General features: G+C 39.1%; 1 protein-coding gene across 13 annotated transcripts in view; it reads right to left on the bottom strand.

Moving 5' to 3' along the window:
- The window catches only part of ANKRD44 (ankyrin repeat domain 44), a 136,990-nt gene that overhangs the window by 38,788 nt on the left and 80,321 nt on the right, over positions 1-17,881 (bottom strand). For 9 of the 13 annotated variants that reach the window (XM_051788016.1, XM_051788020.1, XM_051788024.1 and 6 more), the window contains exons 6-13: positions 16,108-16,195; positions 14,249-14,391; positions 12,636-12,848; positions 11,108-11,186; positions 7,724-7,838; positions 3,949-4,031; positions 2,515-2,632; positions 29-97 (exon numbers count right to left, since the gene is read on the bottom strand). In XM_051788016.1, the coding sequence (XP_051643976.1) occupies positions 29-97; positions 2,515-2,632; positions 3,949-4,031; positions 7,724-7,838; positions 11,108-11,186; positions 12,636-12,848; positions 14,249-14,391; positions 16,108-16,195 (908 nt within the window). The remainder of the gene's footprint in view (positions 1-28; positions 98-2,514; positions 2,633-3,948; positions 4,032-7,723; positions 7,839-11,107; positions 11,187-12,635; positions 12,849-14,248; positions 14,392-16,107; positions 16,196-17,881) is intronic. The other 4 variants (XM_051788021.1, XM_051788022.1, XM_051788023.1 and 1 more) reach the window with 1 other exon arrangement.

The following is a 17,881-nucleotide window of genomic DNA, read 5'->3' as shown; positions in this document are numbered from 1 at the left end:
TTTTAAAAGAGCTTCATATTTTACCTACCTTCCACATTTGTCCTTCTTATTAAAATCTGCTCCACTGCTTTGCAAGAGTTTTATACATTCTACATTACTGGAAAGAAAAGTAAAGAAAATAAAACATGAACAAAACAGAAGTTTACATCTGTATTGCCTCCTCTCCCCCAAAAGGAAAAAGTTACTCTAATCATTTTTGTATTATTTGCTGTGCAAAACCAGGGTACAGCAACTACAACATGAAATTCTATCAAACAGAAAATGAAGCTTTAAAAACACTGTTTCCTTTTTTTTTTCCCTAAAAAACCTCAAACTTCTCTTCTACAGAAGAGAAAAAGAAACTAATTTTCCAAAGAGAGCACAGTAAATGTGATCAGAATTCAGTGTGTTTGGAGATTTTCAATGGGAGCTGTACTCTAGTGCTTCCCACACTGAACTGGCATTTTATAAGAGAACTTATAAAGAAAGTTGTTGCTTCTAAAATGCCAGTCTAATAATGAAGAGGTGACATTTAACGACATCCACCCCCATTCAGCAAGGCATTCAGCAGTAAGCACTTTGCTCAGATGCTGTTTACTTAGTGAGATAGAATCACAAGAGTCACTTTTAGGTTTATTCCCACATGATTTGTGGACTATTGATAGATCTAAGCACATCTCCAAGCACTTTGCTGAATAAGGGGCACAGCTATTTAAAGTGATGGTCATATCAACATGGCATTTATATAAGTGGGGGAGAATTCACCACACCATAGCTGTTTCTTCATCTTGTTTAAAGCCAGGTAATTTTTAATAGGAAACAAAATCAGCTGAATTCTCACATCTTTTGTAATTCAAGCAAATTAAGGTATGACTCCAAGCCAGAAAATGACACGAAGAAGTGCAGCACTTTCCAAGAATCCTTGTCATTCACAGAAGCAATAAATCACCTGTGTTCACATTCAGATGAGCAGGCCTTTGAATTATGTTCTTTTCCTAGCACCCATGCAACTCCCATTAATGTAATGGGAGTAACAGGCATGTGTCAGGAAAAAACTAATGCCTTTTGTATATCTCTAGTTATAGGGGAAAAAAAAGGACTGGATGCAATTATGCAATATTTTGGAGTATGTTGATCCCTACTCTAAATTGCAATTGCATAAAATAACTACAGAACACTCACCACAACGTACTAAAAATAAAAACACTTGCTAGTGTGACAATTATAGTAAACCACTGGGAAAATATGGTTTATTTTCATGAGCCACTTTTGCTTCTTATAAAGCCTCTACTTCTCTTTAAGACTTCCAGGATGTTTTTATTATGCTTTGGGGGTGTAGCCTTATCAAAGAGGTAGCATCTGAACTACATTATAATAAACTTCATCCAAGCAACTGTCACATCTCCTCTATTAATGTGTGAGAGAAGTATCAGGAAGAGTAATACCACAGGAATAATAAAACCAATATTTGGATCGATTTTATTAGCTTTTTCTTTTGTAGTAACAAAAACTTGGTAATATATATTTTGGTTTACTGAGAAGAAAAAGCAACTTCTAGAAAGATTGCCAAGTATTTGCTGTGGATGAGCATTTCTGCTTGATATAACCACAGAGAATCCAAGATGGGCTATAGCCAAGGCTCCATTTCAGCTGTTTTCTGAGCCATAAAGTACTCAACAGAAGAGTCAAAACTCAATGCTTGCCAAATGTTTTGTCCTTCTGCTAGGTTAACATCACAGCACTTCACTGACAATTGTTTGGAAATGTTTAAACTAACTGAATGCTGCATTTACAGCTTAAATTGACATATTTCAATTTTCATTGCAATTTCCATTTCTGGCCTCCCAGCACTTGTCAGGAATGCATCACCCTGAGAGAAGGACAGCCTTTTGACTTTCTAATTTGGAGGTTGGGCATTGGTTGGTTGGTTGGATCTGGGTTGGTTTCTCTTTTAGAAACTTTTAAACTTGCACCTGAAAAATTAAAGAGGGAGATGAACTACATTTGGACTCCAAGGTTGCAATCTGATGGGTACCACTGCATTTTTGGACAAGGACACAGTCCAAAGGCAAAGGTCAGGAATAATCCCTGGCAGCAGCATCCCAGATCTACAGCTCCTACTCCTCACTTGCTGTGCCCTAGGAACTGATGATTTCCTGCAGATTGCTGGCCCTCAGTGACTTCTGTGGCCAACGGGCAGGGCTAGGTGAGTGTGCAGTACCCCACTGAAGCTGAAGCAGTCTTCACATGGGCATGATAAGAAAGAGTTTTACCCTATGCCCGAAACCCTTCAAATCACAACCCAGCTCACTACAGCAGAGGGATTCAGATCATCTCCTTTCCTTTGCAAGCACACCCCAACACGAGGGCAGTAGCAAAGGACAATGTCAAGGGACTCAATTTTGACATCAGGCTCCTTCGCTTCCCTTGCACATCAATAAATTCCCCTGGGGGTGACACAGTCAAGCTGGTTGGCAGCAAACCTGCAACGAAGCCACAACATCACTTAAACCAGTTCCAGCCCCAGCTACTCACCCTCCTGCAGCGGCAGCGTGGAGGCACGTTCTTCCGAAGCTGTCGGGGGTGTCTATGTCAAAGCCTGCAGACAGCACGTGCTCATTACTAAACAAGGACACTATGCTATACTTTTGTCCTAGTTAAACCACAGGAAACATCGCAGAGACAGAAAAATCAGTTAGTTGGAAAAAAACAGAACGCAAGCAACTACAGTCAGAGAGAGGTTGTCACGGGAACGGCGAGCGGCTGCCTGGCTTTGGCAGCTCTATAAAAAGAGCTGCAAAGTTGACGAGCGTCTATTTCCGCATCCAGCTCTGCGCCACATCCCTATTTACAGCCCCGTGACAGGCATTCATGAGGCAGATACTTATCGAGAGGACTGTGACAGCAGGACACGAAGACAGAAAATACAGAGACACGAGGAAGAACCACAGAGTCAGCCTAAACATGAATTGGGGCTGCTTTTATTGCGTGTGGTTTTCAGATTGGAAAGAGGCTTCCAAGGAGCATGCAGGAATATTCATCAAGATGCACAGGGCCAAAGATATAATCCTGGCAGTGCTAACTCTGGTCACCCAGAGCATTTTCTCTTCCTTCCTAGTGGTCAAGGCCAGAGGGCACCACAGTTTAATGTAATGGGGCCTGTAATTACTATTTTTCACATCTTTTTATATTCTACAGGATAGTTTAGGGGAAAAAGTAGTGGTAGGACATTTTACATGTTAAGTAATGAAGGAGTTTTCTAGAAAAGGCATATGATATGCCTTTTCATTTTTTAACTCATGGGAACTCTTGCCTGGAAAAAAAAACCCAAACAGAATTTGGGATTTGACCCCTGATTAGTGCCTTTTTAAAATGGTTGCACCAGCAAGCTCCTGCTTCTTCTGCTTTGAGCTTGCTGAGGATCCCAAGACTGCTCTCTTGACTCTTACAAGACACTACACATTCAGTCATTTCCCCTTTCATGCCCACAGAGCTTTGGCCAGCCTAACTCCGTAACTCTGTACGGATTCAGAAACACACTTCAGTTGTATCTAAAACACATCATCTTTAGTGAGATGTAAACACCTGAGCCAGTGCAGACCCCAAGGAGACAATTTCTGAATTATTCTTTGGGGGGAGGGGAGGTGAGAAACTCCCGAAACAAAACAGTATCTCACATCCCTACAGTTTGGAGAAGGGTCCTGAATTTCCTTTTTCCTCCTGGTGAATTAATATAAACCCTCTGAACCTATAGGGATGAAAGAGCTTTGGGCACAAACGATCCAGGATGTGAGGAACTATCAGCCCGCCGTTAGGAAAGCCGCGCACACTCCGGTACACGGCACCACACAGCCAAACACGGGGCACAGGAAGTCTTTCATTTGAATAGGTCACAACAATGAGCATAAAGGGGCTGTAGGCAGCAGAGACACACACTCGAGCTCCAAGGACGCTGTGGGACTGACTTACCCGATGACAACAATTTCCTGCAGCAGTCTGAGTGAGCGTTGAGCGCTGCTAAGTGTAAAGGGAACATGTTGTGGATCCCGCACCTGAAAGGCACAACAGCCTCATTACATGTTGTCATGTGAAAATGCAGGTTGCATACAGACACAGCACATCAAAAACTCCCTCCAGAAAGGCAGCACTTTTTTATCCTTTTCTAGGAAGATTCTTCCTCGGTGCCTGCCATTATTTTTATCTGTATTTCCTTAACAGCCTTCTCAGGAGTTAAAAATACTCTGATGCAGCAAAATCTTGGCATTATGCTTTGAACAGAATGTGGCAGGAAGGTTTCTAAAAATTCAAGGCGAAGCAAAGGTAAGGGAGGAAGAGAGAGAACAGATAATGCTTGGAGTCAATTGCCCAGTGTGGGATGCACAAATTTCTGCACCAAGTACACATACTGCAACTGCCATTCTGAGCTAAAAGTAAATGCCAAAATCTTCTCTATATATTTCTGAAACCCATTTTTTCTGCACTTGACATCCTTTAGACAATTCTCATGTGGGTTTACAAAGCCTCTCCTTCTTCCCCCACTCTCTCCTGGGGCTGGAGTAGCTGATGACTCTTCACACTTGCCTTTAGGCTGCCATGTCACAGTTTTCTTCTGGATCGTAAGAACCAATAATCTAATTTTCCTATTTGCTCCAGCTACTCTCCTCACACTCCCTTTCACTTTTTCCTCCCTTTAACACATGACCAACCTTCTTTTCAATTACACTATAAACTTCTCAGAGCAGACATGATGGGTAAAAAAAGAAAGGTAGGCACCTATCATTAGGCTAAATCTGTATCAGGTAACCACATAATTTTTAAACAAGCTGAGCACTCAGCAACTTTAATTAATATCAGCAAATCATCCCAATGCAGTTCCTAGGCATGCCACTGCTTACTGTCTTAGAATACTTTTGGGTTTGGACATCTTGGTGTCTTGCCATTCAGCATTGTTTTATGTAAAGCATTTGGCTGTTCTAGAAATATTATCCTACTGGCAGTTCTCCAAGTGCACATAAACACAGAGCCTCTGAAACCAAGCTCGACAAGATTATCATCTACTGCCTGCTTCAGCAGACATATATTTTTAAATTACAAACTCTGGAACAATAGCAGATGGATTCATATCAGTCCTTCATTTCTGCAAGACAATTGGTGGATGGGAGAGTATGACCACCTCATGGAAGAGGATTTCAGATACAGACCCAAAAACAAAGGAACTTGTCTTTCTGCAAGACCCACCATAAATCATAATTACTTATGAAGCTTTAAACAAAAATTAATGTGAATGTTTGTAAAGATATTTTGCTCTCTCCAACGTTCTATCCAAAAATGCATTTAACTAATTTCAGTTTCTTTTCAAAAACCTTATTCTTTCCAGAATCCACAGGAGTCTCTTTCCTTGGTCTTCACATTAAATGCACCCTCCTTGCTGCTTCACTACAGTGAGGAGTGACCTGTGGTGCTGTACAAATTTTACTTTTGCTAGAGTCAGCATCTATATCTTACAGTAAATCTATTAAGAGATGATCTGACAGCCTGGTCTTTGAAGAAAACAGCACAAGTTTCACCGAGGTGCTGCTTCTGTACCAACAGGTTTCATTTTCTAGCTGTAGATTCATTTATATAAGGTAATATTGGACATTCTGTGTTGCTGTGCTTCTTCCTACACCCATTTCTCTCCATCTCCTCCTCCACTTAGTTATCTAACGCAATATTATTCATCTTTTAGGTCAAGATTTCCATCCAGCATGTTTTAGCTCGTTTCCATCAAAATACACTGTCTGCACATCTGCTAACCAACATCCCACTTCCACTTGCTGTTCCCACTGGTTCCTCCCATCACTTATACACTTTCTCCTCCAAATGCAGTTGCCTCAAAGACTGATTGAGCTGTCTGCAGTTGTTGCTAACAGCACTGCAGAATTTTCTTTACTAAGCCCATTCAAGGAGCTCAGCCAGATTTATTTACATGCAGCACATATGAAAGCACATTTAACACAGACAGTAGCATCATTTTGATCCGCCTGGTATCTCTGAGCCAACTTTCTTATTTCACTTATTTCTTCTGCTGGAAAAAGTATTTTATTTGACCAATGTTCCAGTCACCCAACTGTGAAATAGAAATTTCTAGCTGGATAACCCTGACTCTAAGAGTGGGCTATCCCACTGCATCTCATTTTCCCTTAAACCCTCAATATAATAGACTGAGACAGACTGCACTGGAGAGAGATATAGGAAAAACCTACACGTCTATTTAGACACCAGGATCTTCATGCTGGATATATTAATAAAACCCAGTGACGTTAGCTAAAGCCTGTGGAATTTCATTATCCATGCCAATTGAAGATCTGTTCCACCTTCTGAGTTTGCACAGCGACAGTTGTACTTGACAGAGGAGCGTAGCCAAATGTGTTACTTTCTTAAATGCCATCAGGCAAACAAACAAAACACTGAGAGAGCTGCAAGTATCCTCAAAATTAAAAGCAGTTCATTTGAATTTGAAAGCAGGTTTTCCTAACTAGGTCAGTGAAGTCACTGATTTCTATGGCAGGTTCTAGGTGGAAGACAAATTATGTTTTTGAGACATGCAGAGGTAATTGCCAAAACCTTACATTCATGAAATCAGATGCTGCTATTAAACACTTGGTACAGATACCCCCCATGGCATTGTGTTACCCTGATCTCATACCCCTTTATTTATGTTCAGGTTTGCTATTTTCTTTTGACAGACTGTAAGAACCTGAACATAATTATGCAGTACTCAAGTATTAATAATCAAGCACCTGCCAGTATTTGGTTGACAATACTAATCATATTTTGGATGCACTCTTGACACATGTGCAAGAGAAAAAAAAAAATTGAATTGAAGCAGAACGCACTAACAACATTCACAAATGTGTCTAATTTCAACTCCTTGCCATTCTGTTTGAAAAAGACTGCCAAATTCACCAATTTGGACAAAAGCAGCCCTGTTATTTCAGCCACATGAATATCAGAAACATCAAGACAGGTTCTAGTTATTCTGAGATCAGAAATACTTACTAACATCTGCTTTGCAATACTGCATTTCTATTAATTATCTTATGTCATACCAAAACATACAAGGCAAAGGAATAATCACTACGTAGGAAAGATCATAAACATTAGGTTAATTTAGATACTTAAGAATACACTTTCCCTTGGAAAGCATCTGAATTTTTTTCCAATTAAGTTTCCTATACAAACTCATTGCTATGGACTTCCTGGAAGAACCGTGATCAGGATGCACTTTATATATATACATATATATATATGTATATATATATACGTATATATATATATATACACATATGTGTATATATATATATATACGTATATATATATATATACACATATATGTATATATATATATATACGTATATATATATACATATATATATGTATATATATACACATATGTGTATATATATATGTATATATATATACATATGTATATATATATACATATATATATATATGTATATATATACACATATATACATATGCATGTAATAGTGTAACTGGGCACAATAAGAACTTAGCAGAGTTTTCTTCCCCTCCACACTTCCTTGTTGTTCATATTTTAGTCCCACGCTCCCCTCTGAAGTACAGTACAATTATGCTTATCCATTTTAACCTTCCCACTTCAGAACCTGAGGAGCAATTGTGTTTCCAGGCATCAGACATAACACCTGATCATTAGAAACAGCTCCACTTCAGCACCTACTTGGCAGTATCGGCTCCGCTGGTTATGAGTGTGTTAATCAAAAGCTCATGTCCATATCTTGCAGCCACGTGCAGAGGGGTGTTACCATCCTTATCAACACAGTCGATTTCCCCTCCTGCAAAAGACATTTTCATACAGTTTAACACTGAAAGGTTCAGCCTGAACCAGTGACCACAAGTGTTATTTCTCTCTAGCGAATGCAGCGTAACCAATCCAGCCACAGAGACACTAAATTTCAGAGACCAAGAACCAGCACAAAGCAAGCTGTCAGCTGTCAGCCACTGGTGCTGAATGTGGCCTGGCAGCAGCATTTTTACCTCTGCAGTGGTGGGGGAAAGTGGGGGAAAGTGGTGGGAACTGGTGAACAGGATGATATACAAGGGTCAAGTGCATCACTCAGACATGCTGCCCCTTTAAGGTACAAATGGATGCCTTGAATTAAAATAACGAGATAAACTGCTGAATAAACCATGTCCTCATTCTTAAAGGCACTGCCACTCAACCTCACCTGTAAGACAACAATGTTAAATGGATTTCTCTCAGGAGGCCATCAGGAACACACTGCAAACAAGTGTGTTGTGTGCTTTTTCTGCATCTTACCAAAGAACAACCAAACAGTGCTTAAGTAGAACTTTTCCTTATAATTTAAGCCTGGCATCTTGTGTTTTATCTTCACAAGCAAGAAAAATAGATTATTTCTTTAAACAGACTATGATCAAAGCTCTGTTTTCTTTTTGGACTGAGAACTGTAACTTTTTTAGTCTCTCCTTGAAACCCAGGTTTACTGTACTCCAACTATTCTCATCCTTCCAGCTGGCCTGCATCCTTCTGGAAGTAAAATGTCAAAAGCCAAAACCAGTACTACAGCTGATGTCTCCCAGTGCTGAGCTGAGCAAAAGGGATTAATTCATGCCTGCTGGCTATGCTCCTGTCTATGCACTCCTGTACTCTGCCCAGCACATGTACATCAATGAGCATTTTTAAAGCACCATGACACTGTTGACTTATGGTCAACAACCTTCTGATTTTCTGCAAAACCCAGATCCTTTCTTAAGGAACTGCCACCCACCTGGCTGTTGCCAATCTGGAACTTGTCCAAATGATACTGCTGTCTCCATGTGTGATCTTTCTTTTGCTTCACTTGCATTATAACTCCTGTCTCCAGTTTTACAGGATCATTTTTGGTTCTGACTCCACTTTCTGCCAAACTAACAGTCTCTCCCAAATTAATTTTTTTTTCTCCAAATGTTAAAAGCACATTTTCTATTCCACTATCCAAGTTTTTAATGAAAATACAGGATAGTTCCAGACCCAGAAAGGAAACTGAAAACTCCCTCACCCACCTTCCATTTCAACAACAAACCATTTATTACTAATCTCTGAGTGTGGCTTTTCAACCAGTTATGCACCAGCACTATAATACTTTAATACTAAGCTAGTTTGCTGTGAGACTGTTTTAATAAAGCATGTAAAAAGTCTTTCTAACGTCAGTATATGTTAATATTTACTACATGTCCACTATTCACAGGAGATAACAGGCCATAACTGCAACAAGAAAAGTTCTAGTAAAGCACTATACAGTATCCCTGGAGAAACTGTGGATGCCCCATTCCTGGAAGTGTTCAAGGCCAGGCTGGATGGGGCTCTGGGCAACCTGATCTAGTGGAAGATGTCCCTGCCCATGGCAGGAGAGATGGAATGAGATGATATTTATGGTCCCTTACAACCCAGGTCATTCTATGATTTTCTAATGGTGAATAAAGGTCAGTGAAGTGCTTCGACAGGTTTCCTGGGATGGAGCCTCCACCAGTGGAGGTCTCCACAAACATTACCTGCCCACAGAAAAGTTGGGGGACTGTACTGTGTTCACAAAGCCTATTAAAATGCTGTAGAAGAGAATTGTGATATTTTGACTTCTTTTACTATTGAGAAATCTATGCAAGATATTGCCCACTTTGGCTGACCCGTGTAAAATTCTCCAGCATTTCTTTTTCCCCATTTTTAAAGATAGGTATCACATTTGCAGTTTTCCAATCTTAAAGTAATCCATTCTTCTCCTTCAGGTTGCTAGAGACAGCAACAAAAAATTGAGACATCTTTAGCCAACTCATTAAGTACTGCAGAATGAAACTCCATTTCTTTAAATCATTGACATTTCTCTCTTCCACAATGTCCCATGGCAATGAGGCATAAAGTCACTTGCAATCAGATCTATGTACAATACTAAAATTAGAGGGGCAAAAAATGGAGAAAGAAAGAAGTGAAACCCAAGTAACTTGAAGGGCAGAAATGTGTGAAGGACAGCTGAAAAACTGCCAGTACTTCCAAACACAAATCCAATAGCAAGCAAACAGTGGCTCTAAGTCAGAAAGCATATTAAACTAAACAACTAAAAACTGCATGAAATCACAGTTTCTTCCAGTTTGCCCCAGCTCCCTTTTATTATTACTATTTTATTTATCCCAGGAAAGATATGGCAACAATTTGCATGACGACCTGAAAGAAGTATGATATACTGGACACCTTCATTTTAAAATACAATCTTGTTTAAATGTGTCATTACATTTACAGCATAACTATTCAGCCATCTTCAAGATATCACAGTTCCAAGTTTGGGATTTGGGAAAACAATAAAATCCCCAAACAGTGACCAAACTCCAGACCATCCTGGGAAGCTTAAGTAAAGAATCAGTAATCGCAACCTCTGTCAATCAGAAACAGGCCTCTGCCAGATCTCCAACAACAATAACTGTTACACTCTGTACTGCTCTTGGACAAAAAAGATGCCTGATAAATGACTGACAATCAGGTATCCTGGCTATGCCAGAACAAACAAGGTAGTGTTGCTCCTCCCTCCAGAGTATTTATTCAACACTTCATGAAGACAGTGGTGAGGGATGAGCTCAGGGAGGTGAGAGAAGTACAGCTGCTGAGTGCAGGGTAGAGAAAGTGGTCTGAGCTTTAAGAACACCTGGGCTTCCAAGAGAGGAGAACTAGAAAGTTTTATTGGGGGTGGTTTTGGTTTGGTAACTTTTTTTTTTTGTTTTTTTTAGTTTTGAAATAGTTTGAGAAAGAAAATTGTACTTGCTGCTCAACGGGAAAAAAAGACCTAAATACAGCTTTCAACTCTTGTTTTCAGAATAAGAGTCTGAACAGATCAGCTGGACCACTGTCAGCCGGAAGATTATGAGATTTTGTTAACAACCAAAATCTCAACTTGTGATGACACGATGGAATGAGAGCTGTCAGTGCACCTCAAAGCCAGAAGTTGATGGAGCAGCCCTGAGAGCAGTTCTTTGGCACTCTGGGTCTGAACAACAGAAAACTGCAACACTGGAAATGCCTAATCTTTTGGAGAATCATTAAACAAGCACGGAAACTCACCATTCTGAATGAGGGTCTGCGACCGTGTGAACCTCCCATGGACAGCTGTCATGTGCAGTGGGCTCTTCCCGTCCTTACTCTAACAGAAACAAAGCAGAAACCCAACCATTTAACATGTAAAGTGGTGGTGACAATTTGAAGACTCTCAGCTCAATATCCTACAGCTATTCTTCAGATAAAAGCTCTGCTGACTTCAAAAGATTGTAAGAGTGAACCTATAGATGATGTCAAATGCAAAAGGTGTAAGCACACAAGTAAAACAATTCCTCAGCAATGAGTAGGAAATGGGCTGGAGTGGAGCCTGTCCTTACAGCCTGGTGGTACACAATACTTGCTAAAAACCCACACATATATGACATATTATTCTTTGACGTTGTTTTTAAGTAACACATCCCATTCGGTCATTTCTCTTAACTTTTGCAACAAGGGGAATAAAGAACAGCAAAGGAACCATAAAACTAAGTAGGAGAGCAGTCTGTGAGAAATTTCCTGTTTATCAATCCATATTTTATAGACAATCCCAGAATAAAAACCACCATACTAAAAAATTGTTGTTAATAAATTTCCACACAATCAAAACCAAGATGTCTACAAATGACCAGTAGAAAACAGGGAAGGCTTATGAAAGGAAAGGTTCAGTGAATAGGGAACAATGTTTTGGGTTCTAGGGAAAGAAACAGACTGGGGAAGCTGAGGAATGAGAAAATAGCACAGGAGTGGTACCAGCCTCACTACTCACATCACTAAATGTTTATGGGCAAGGGGTTTCACCTTTGTTGGCAAGCACAGTACCCAATTTAATTTTAATAATTCTGAGTTTAAATAGTGCACAGACTATTCACGGATCTCAAGGGACTTGCCACAGGTGTTAAATGTCAGGAGTTAAATGTTAGTTTTATAGATGGGACACTGAAACACAGAGTTTAAACCAAAGTAGTCAAAATCTTATATGAACTCAGAGACCTCAAGTCTTCTGGTACCTATACTACCACCCTCTGTTAGATAACAGCAAGTCCCTTTCAGCCTCATCAAGATGTATGAATTGTGCCTCAAGAACATTCAGATATCCTAAACATAATCAGACTTTGTAAGCTTGGGCTCTAAAGTAGGTAACAAGTAACCTTCAGCTCTTATTCCCTGAAAGTCAAAAGGAACTGTTTAGAATCAGGTTTAATTATATTCACATTACAGGGGGAAAGAAAACACCAGAAAGGAATAAGTTCCTTGACTTACCACCATCTCCTGAGATACCATTTTGACAGAGTTCTTGAGACTATATTTCAGTACTGGTTTGTGCATTCAAGAAAGTGGCTGGCCTAGGGTTTAGAGCTGCCATTATATCTATCAAGGCACTAAGAGCTCCTCTGCTGGGAAGTAATCTCATCCAAACAGTTTAATGATCAACATTCTCCGCATCACTCTAATTCCATCAAGGATTTAAAGCCATGCTGTACTCATTATTACAGTTTCTTCCTGAGGTATGCAATTAGGATAAAGTAAAACTGTAGAGTTGGAATGCAAGTTTTACCTGAATATTAACATCTGCCCCATTATTCACTAGTAGTTCAAGACACAGTGCTCCGTGAGTGGAGGCAGCAGCAAAATGCAAAGGAGTGAATCCATTATTATTGGGCTGATTTACATTAGCACCATAGTCAATCAGCTCATTAACAACAGAATCCTGACCATTGTAACAGGCAATGTGAAGTGCAGTATTTCCATAGATGTTCATTTCATCAATCTAAAATGAGACAAGGAGACATAGTTAAAATTACAGACATCAGCTTAGCATTTTACATAATGCATCATACACCACAATGGAAATAGCTGGAGGTTCAAACTGTCATAGGGCATATTTCTCACCAGCAAATTTCATTGACAAAATACACTCCCAGACAGCTTAACTTGGAATGCTTTACCTTTACTATTATTAACTTTCTATCCTTCTGGCAATTTCTAAAAGCCATTAGGAAGTTTAAAGCTGATAGCAGGACTATGTAATGATGAAGATGATGAAAAAAATCCTAACAAGCTGCAAAGCTTTTACATGTAAGTGGAAAAGCAAGACAAATAAAAAGCTCACAATCTTTACTTTTAAAAAAATTACAACAGCGACTATTGAGTTTTTGTGAACAGAACCCAGGTGTAAGAGCTCTTTCCATACATTTATTTTGGAAGTGGAATGAAGGAATCTGAGTGAAAGAAAGGTTAAAGTGAACAGCCATTTATGGTTCAATAAGAAACCACTTTAAGTAGCTCAGTGTTATAAAGATGTAATTAAGATTATGTTACTTCTTGATGACCAACTTAGTATTCAACTGCTGTTCTCTAAAATAGGACAAGACAGATTGTACAAGACTCAGACACAGCATGAACAGCCTTCTATGAAATACAGGTGTCTCAAAGATCATATCCCCAGTGGTGGAGAATGTGGAAGTTAAAGCAGTGCTATGCTAGTAATTACCTAATAACAGGCAACACCTATTTCCCTTCAACTTCACAGCCAACAGACTGTGAACGTGTACTTCTGACAATTTTTTGGCATATCAAGTGAGCTGAAGATGCAATGGCAAATGCAATGACTTTATTTGCCAATTCTGATTAACTGTCTAATTAGTGCAAGCTCTTCTGGTCATCTCACCACTGCTTTGAGGAGATGGCAATAAAGAGAAGTCTGTGCCCTGAAAAAAAGTTATTTTCCACAGTGAAAATAATCCTTCTCCTTCCCTCCATCAGCTACAGAGGAAATATGGGTCCCTAAACTGAAACACCCTGAACTGCTGTCTAGGTAAAGTATGTAGTGGATATGTTAAGAATAACCACACATCATATCAAAGGAAATGCTGAGTCAAGGAAAATTTCATTAGTCCATCTTCTTCTGCAGGAACAGCATATATTTCCTGATTTCTTCAGCAAGGTGGCCTGGAATTTACTGTCCATATCAGACTTTCTTTAATACAGTATGTTTCCTGACTCTTGAACTAATAAACTACATGAAGCATGAGGTGGTCCAGAAAATGGGACCTCTTTTGTTTAAAAGCTCTGCCAACGTCTTTAACAGCATCTGTAAGAAAAAAAAGAAAAGACTATCTCTAAATATGGAGAAACATGGACCCTACAAAAGTGCACATTATCACATACCTCCACCCCCAGGTTAAGGAGTTGCTTCACAATATTAATCTGCCCATTGGATGCAGCTGCATGAAGTGGGGTATAACCCTTCTTGTCTTTACAAGTCACTTCTGCACCGTGATTAATCAGTAAGGCAACAACTTCCAGGTGACCTTCAAAAGATGACAGACATTATCAATGAATACATCATCCTACAGCATCGCTTCTCCCAAATTACTGCTTTCTTGCTAATGCACTGCCCTTTCACTGCTATTTTAAAATGCTCCCACAGTTTTACAAGGGGAAAAAAAAAAGCATTTTTATAAATGTTCCTAATCCTAGGCCCCAAGCTTTGTCAAGAAATCCATGCATTCATCTTCCCCAGATGTGTCAAATTTCTCTTTACTGAATTAGTTTTCCAGTCACTAAAAGAACAAAACCACACTTCTTTTCCATTTCTTTCTCTAAGACTAACAGTTTGTGTTTTAATCTCACAACAGTGAGCACAGGAGCATGGCAATAAAAGTCTCCCAAAACAGCATCCTATAGATGTCCTCTGCAAACACACCTATTAACACTTCTTGTTTTTTTGTTAGTGATAAAAAAATAACCTTAATAAATTATAAAATGGAGGTACCCTCTTTGCTAGCACCATTGAGGACATAGAAAACTAAATTTCAAGTGCAGGACCTAGGAAACTGCAGAGACAAATTACAAGTGTCCAAAGATAATTAAGCATTCAATAAACTGTGTGAGGGCTTATAGGATAAGATGCTCAGGTCTCATTATCTAAATTCTGTCTAAATTGCACTACAGAATCCTGAATGCTGTCTAAATTGCACTACAGGTTCCTAAATTCCATTGCTAATTTAGGCCTTAGATGTTATCTAAATACTTTTAAAAGTACATCACGAACTTCTGAAAATATTTAAGTGCAGAAGAGACGTGGAATTGTACAGCACAATGGAAAAGCCTTTCACATCTACACAGTGGAGTTCAAAGCTCTCTAGCTCAAAAGCCACATCACAGTTGTTGGCAAGAGCCTTCCCATCTGTCTGTATGTATCAAAAAAAACCACACAATATGCTTTTCTCACAGTTTGAAATCTCCTATTATCTCACTTCCAAAAGTGCCAGGATTTAAATCAAGATTTTTGACAGGTCAAATGAAAGAGTTCCTGGCGGAGGGCACACAACTCCTGACAAATGGTAATCTGAAATATAAACTGCCTGGCCAACAAAAACTCTTGAACAAGCATGACCACTATCACAAGCAACCTTTTTCTAATATTTTTAAATTATAATGCCTCACTGCAAGAAATTTTCCTTTAACTTGGAAGGAATAATAAGCTCAAATGATTTAATTAAGAAGTATTTGGAAACACCACTGATGTTTTGAACAGATAAATCGGTTGCTCTTGTCCACTCTGGAATAAAAGATGACAATTTGCTCCTAAAAGGAAGAAATCACCTAAGAAGCGTTTCTTAAGAACATCATAATTTAGCTACACTATAAACTTGGATTTATGACCTTAGTTATCTGCACTTTATATAAAGTAGTCTTTAGCAAAAACTGAAACATAACCTGTTGTTTTTCAAGCCCAAATATAGTTCAGGCTGGAACTACAGCCAGGATAAAAAAAAAACAAATTGAAAAAGCAACACAAAAAGCCCACAATTAACTGTCTTAAAAAGGAAATCACAGCCAAGATCTCACTAGTTGCAAACCCATAAATGGACAGAGTTTATTTAGATCTGCTGAACCCTTCCCTCTTCAGGGTAATTACAACACTCACTTTCCATGGCCAGATCTGTTCTTGTTCATTTTGAAACATGCCATTCATTTGTGAATAGGAAGTTAAAAAGCAGGAGCAACAGCCCAAGCCTTACCCATGTACGCTGCCCAGTGAAGAGCTCTTCTGTCCTTTTTGTCAAAAGCATTGATGTTTGCCCCCTTGGCCAAGAGCAAGTTCACCATCTAGAAATAACAACAGCAAGTAAACCAACCCTATAGATCACACACAACAGATTATAACAAATCAATCTACCAATAAAGTTGAGACCATAAAACACTGCATTTGAATGATAAATTTGCGAATGACACAAACTGTTCAAAGCTGTGTGCATTAACCACATGCACCAGTGACAGTCACAAGGAACCAGGACAAGTTCTGTGTCCACAGAGGGGGGCTGAGAGCATGGAGGGGGCTACTACTGCAGTGTGCTTCAGATCCAGCTTGGCAAACTACCTGGAAGAGAAGCAGTTTTGGAAGTGAAACTTTGCTCTTAATTTTACACTTAAGACCAATTTAAGTGGTTTCCTTGTGGACTGGGAAAGACTCCTCCAGACTGTGTCATAACAAACCATAAGATCTGCTTGATCTTTCCACAAGGAGTGTCTATCCCTTGCCACACCATAGTGATTTTCTTTGAGTTTCCCTGTGCCTACTGCCTGTGGACAGCACCAGGCTGTTTCCTGCACAGTGCTGGTCTTTTAGGCAGCACAGCTAAGAGGTGAAAAGCTGCCTTCCCCATTGTCAATCATTCAACATGAAATGTAAGAAAAATGGGAGGGGGGGAGGGTGAAAAATAAAAAAAGAATGGAAATCACAGTAACTCCAATTTTCAGCTAAACATTTTGAAGTCATAAATTACAGATGGTTGTCTTCCTCTCTTACGCTGTTTTGCCACAGGGATCAACGAATAATAGCAGATATTCAGTCCACATTTCTGATATTCTCTATCCAAAAGCTCAGGAGCTTTAGATTATGATGTTTAGACACAAAACATTACTGTCTTTTTCCTACAGTGCAGTATTTTAAGGGCCAAACACCATCATCTTACAGGAGCTGCCATTCCTCTTCCTTCTTTTAATTACAGTATAACTGATCAACTTTTGCTGACAGAAGCCTATTGCTCCAGTCTAAGAGTTTTTCTTCAATATCTTGATCATCAGGTGTGAAATGGAGCAATGAAGATCACTGTACCCAGATCTAAAGATTCTAGCAAAATCATTTACATAGCGGTTTTATTTACAAAACTATAGTTTTTCTCATATAATTAAACAGTAATTGTGATAAACTGAGAAAATTATTTGAGCTAATTAAGAGAAAAACAGTGTAAGGTCAATATGATCTGGAGAGAAAAGAAAAACAAGTCGTAAAACTTAATTGGGCCCCTATAAAGAGATAAAACAAGTTACCTCCCTTTTACCTTGTGTAGGATTTATAGTGAGAAAATTTTGTTTAGTTAGCTAGATAATAGCACCTTTCTTAAAATTTATAACTTTGCATAGATAACAAGCGAACATCTGCTGAAAGTCTGATTTAACAATGTGTAATGTTTATACTCACGTACCTAACAATGTGTAATGTTTATGCTTATGTATAATGAATATGCATGAAGTAGCTGGAAATAAATGTAGAACAACTGTATTCTTTGGGTGTGACAGGCGTTGGGAGTTGTTGGACCCCTTCCCTGATCACCCAGCGCTGAAGTTGCTTTTATCATATAATAAATTCTGATTGTAAATTGCCCGACTGGGTCTCTGTTTCTCACAGTAATAATACTAGAAGGGTTTGCTTGTGTAAGTAGAAAAACAGAAGCACATTTTCTAGAAGACTAATTAGAAAAGCCGAGTGACTGGATCTCACACAGCTGCACA

Source organism: Manacus candei, unplaced genomic scaffold (genome assembly GCF_025592945.1).
Source record: "Manacus candei isolate 608988 ecotype Guabito, Panama unplaced genomic scaffold, ASM2559294v1 h1tg000023l, whole genome shotgun sequence".
In the NCBI taxonomy this organism is placed as follows: Eukaryota; Metazoa; Chordata; class Aves; order Passeriformes; family Pipridae; genus Manacus; species Manacus candei.
The sequence above is the reverse complement of the archived record's forward strand: the minus strand, read 5'-3'. Positions and strand labels throughout refer to the sequence as shown.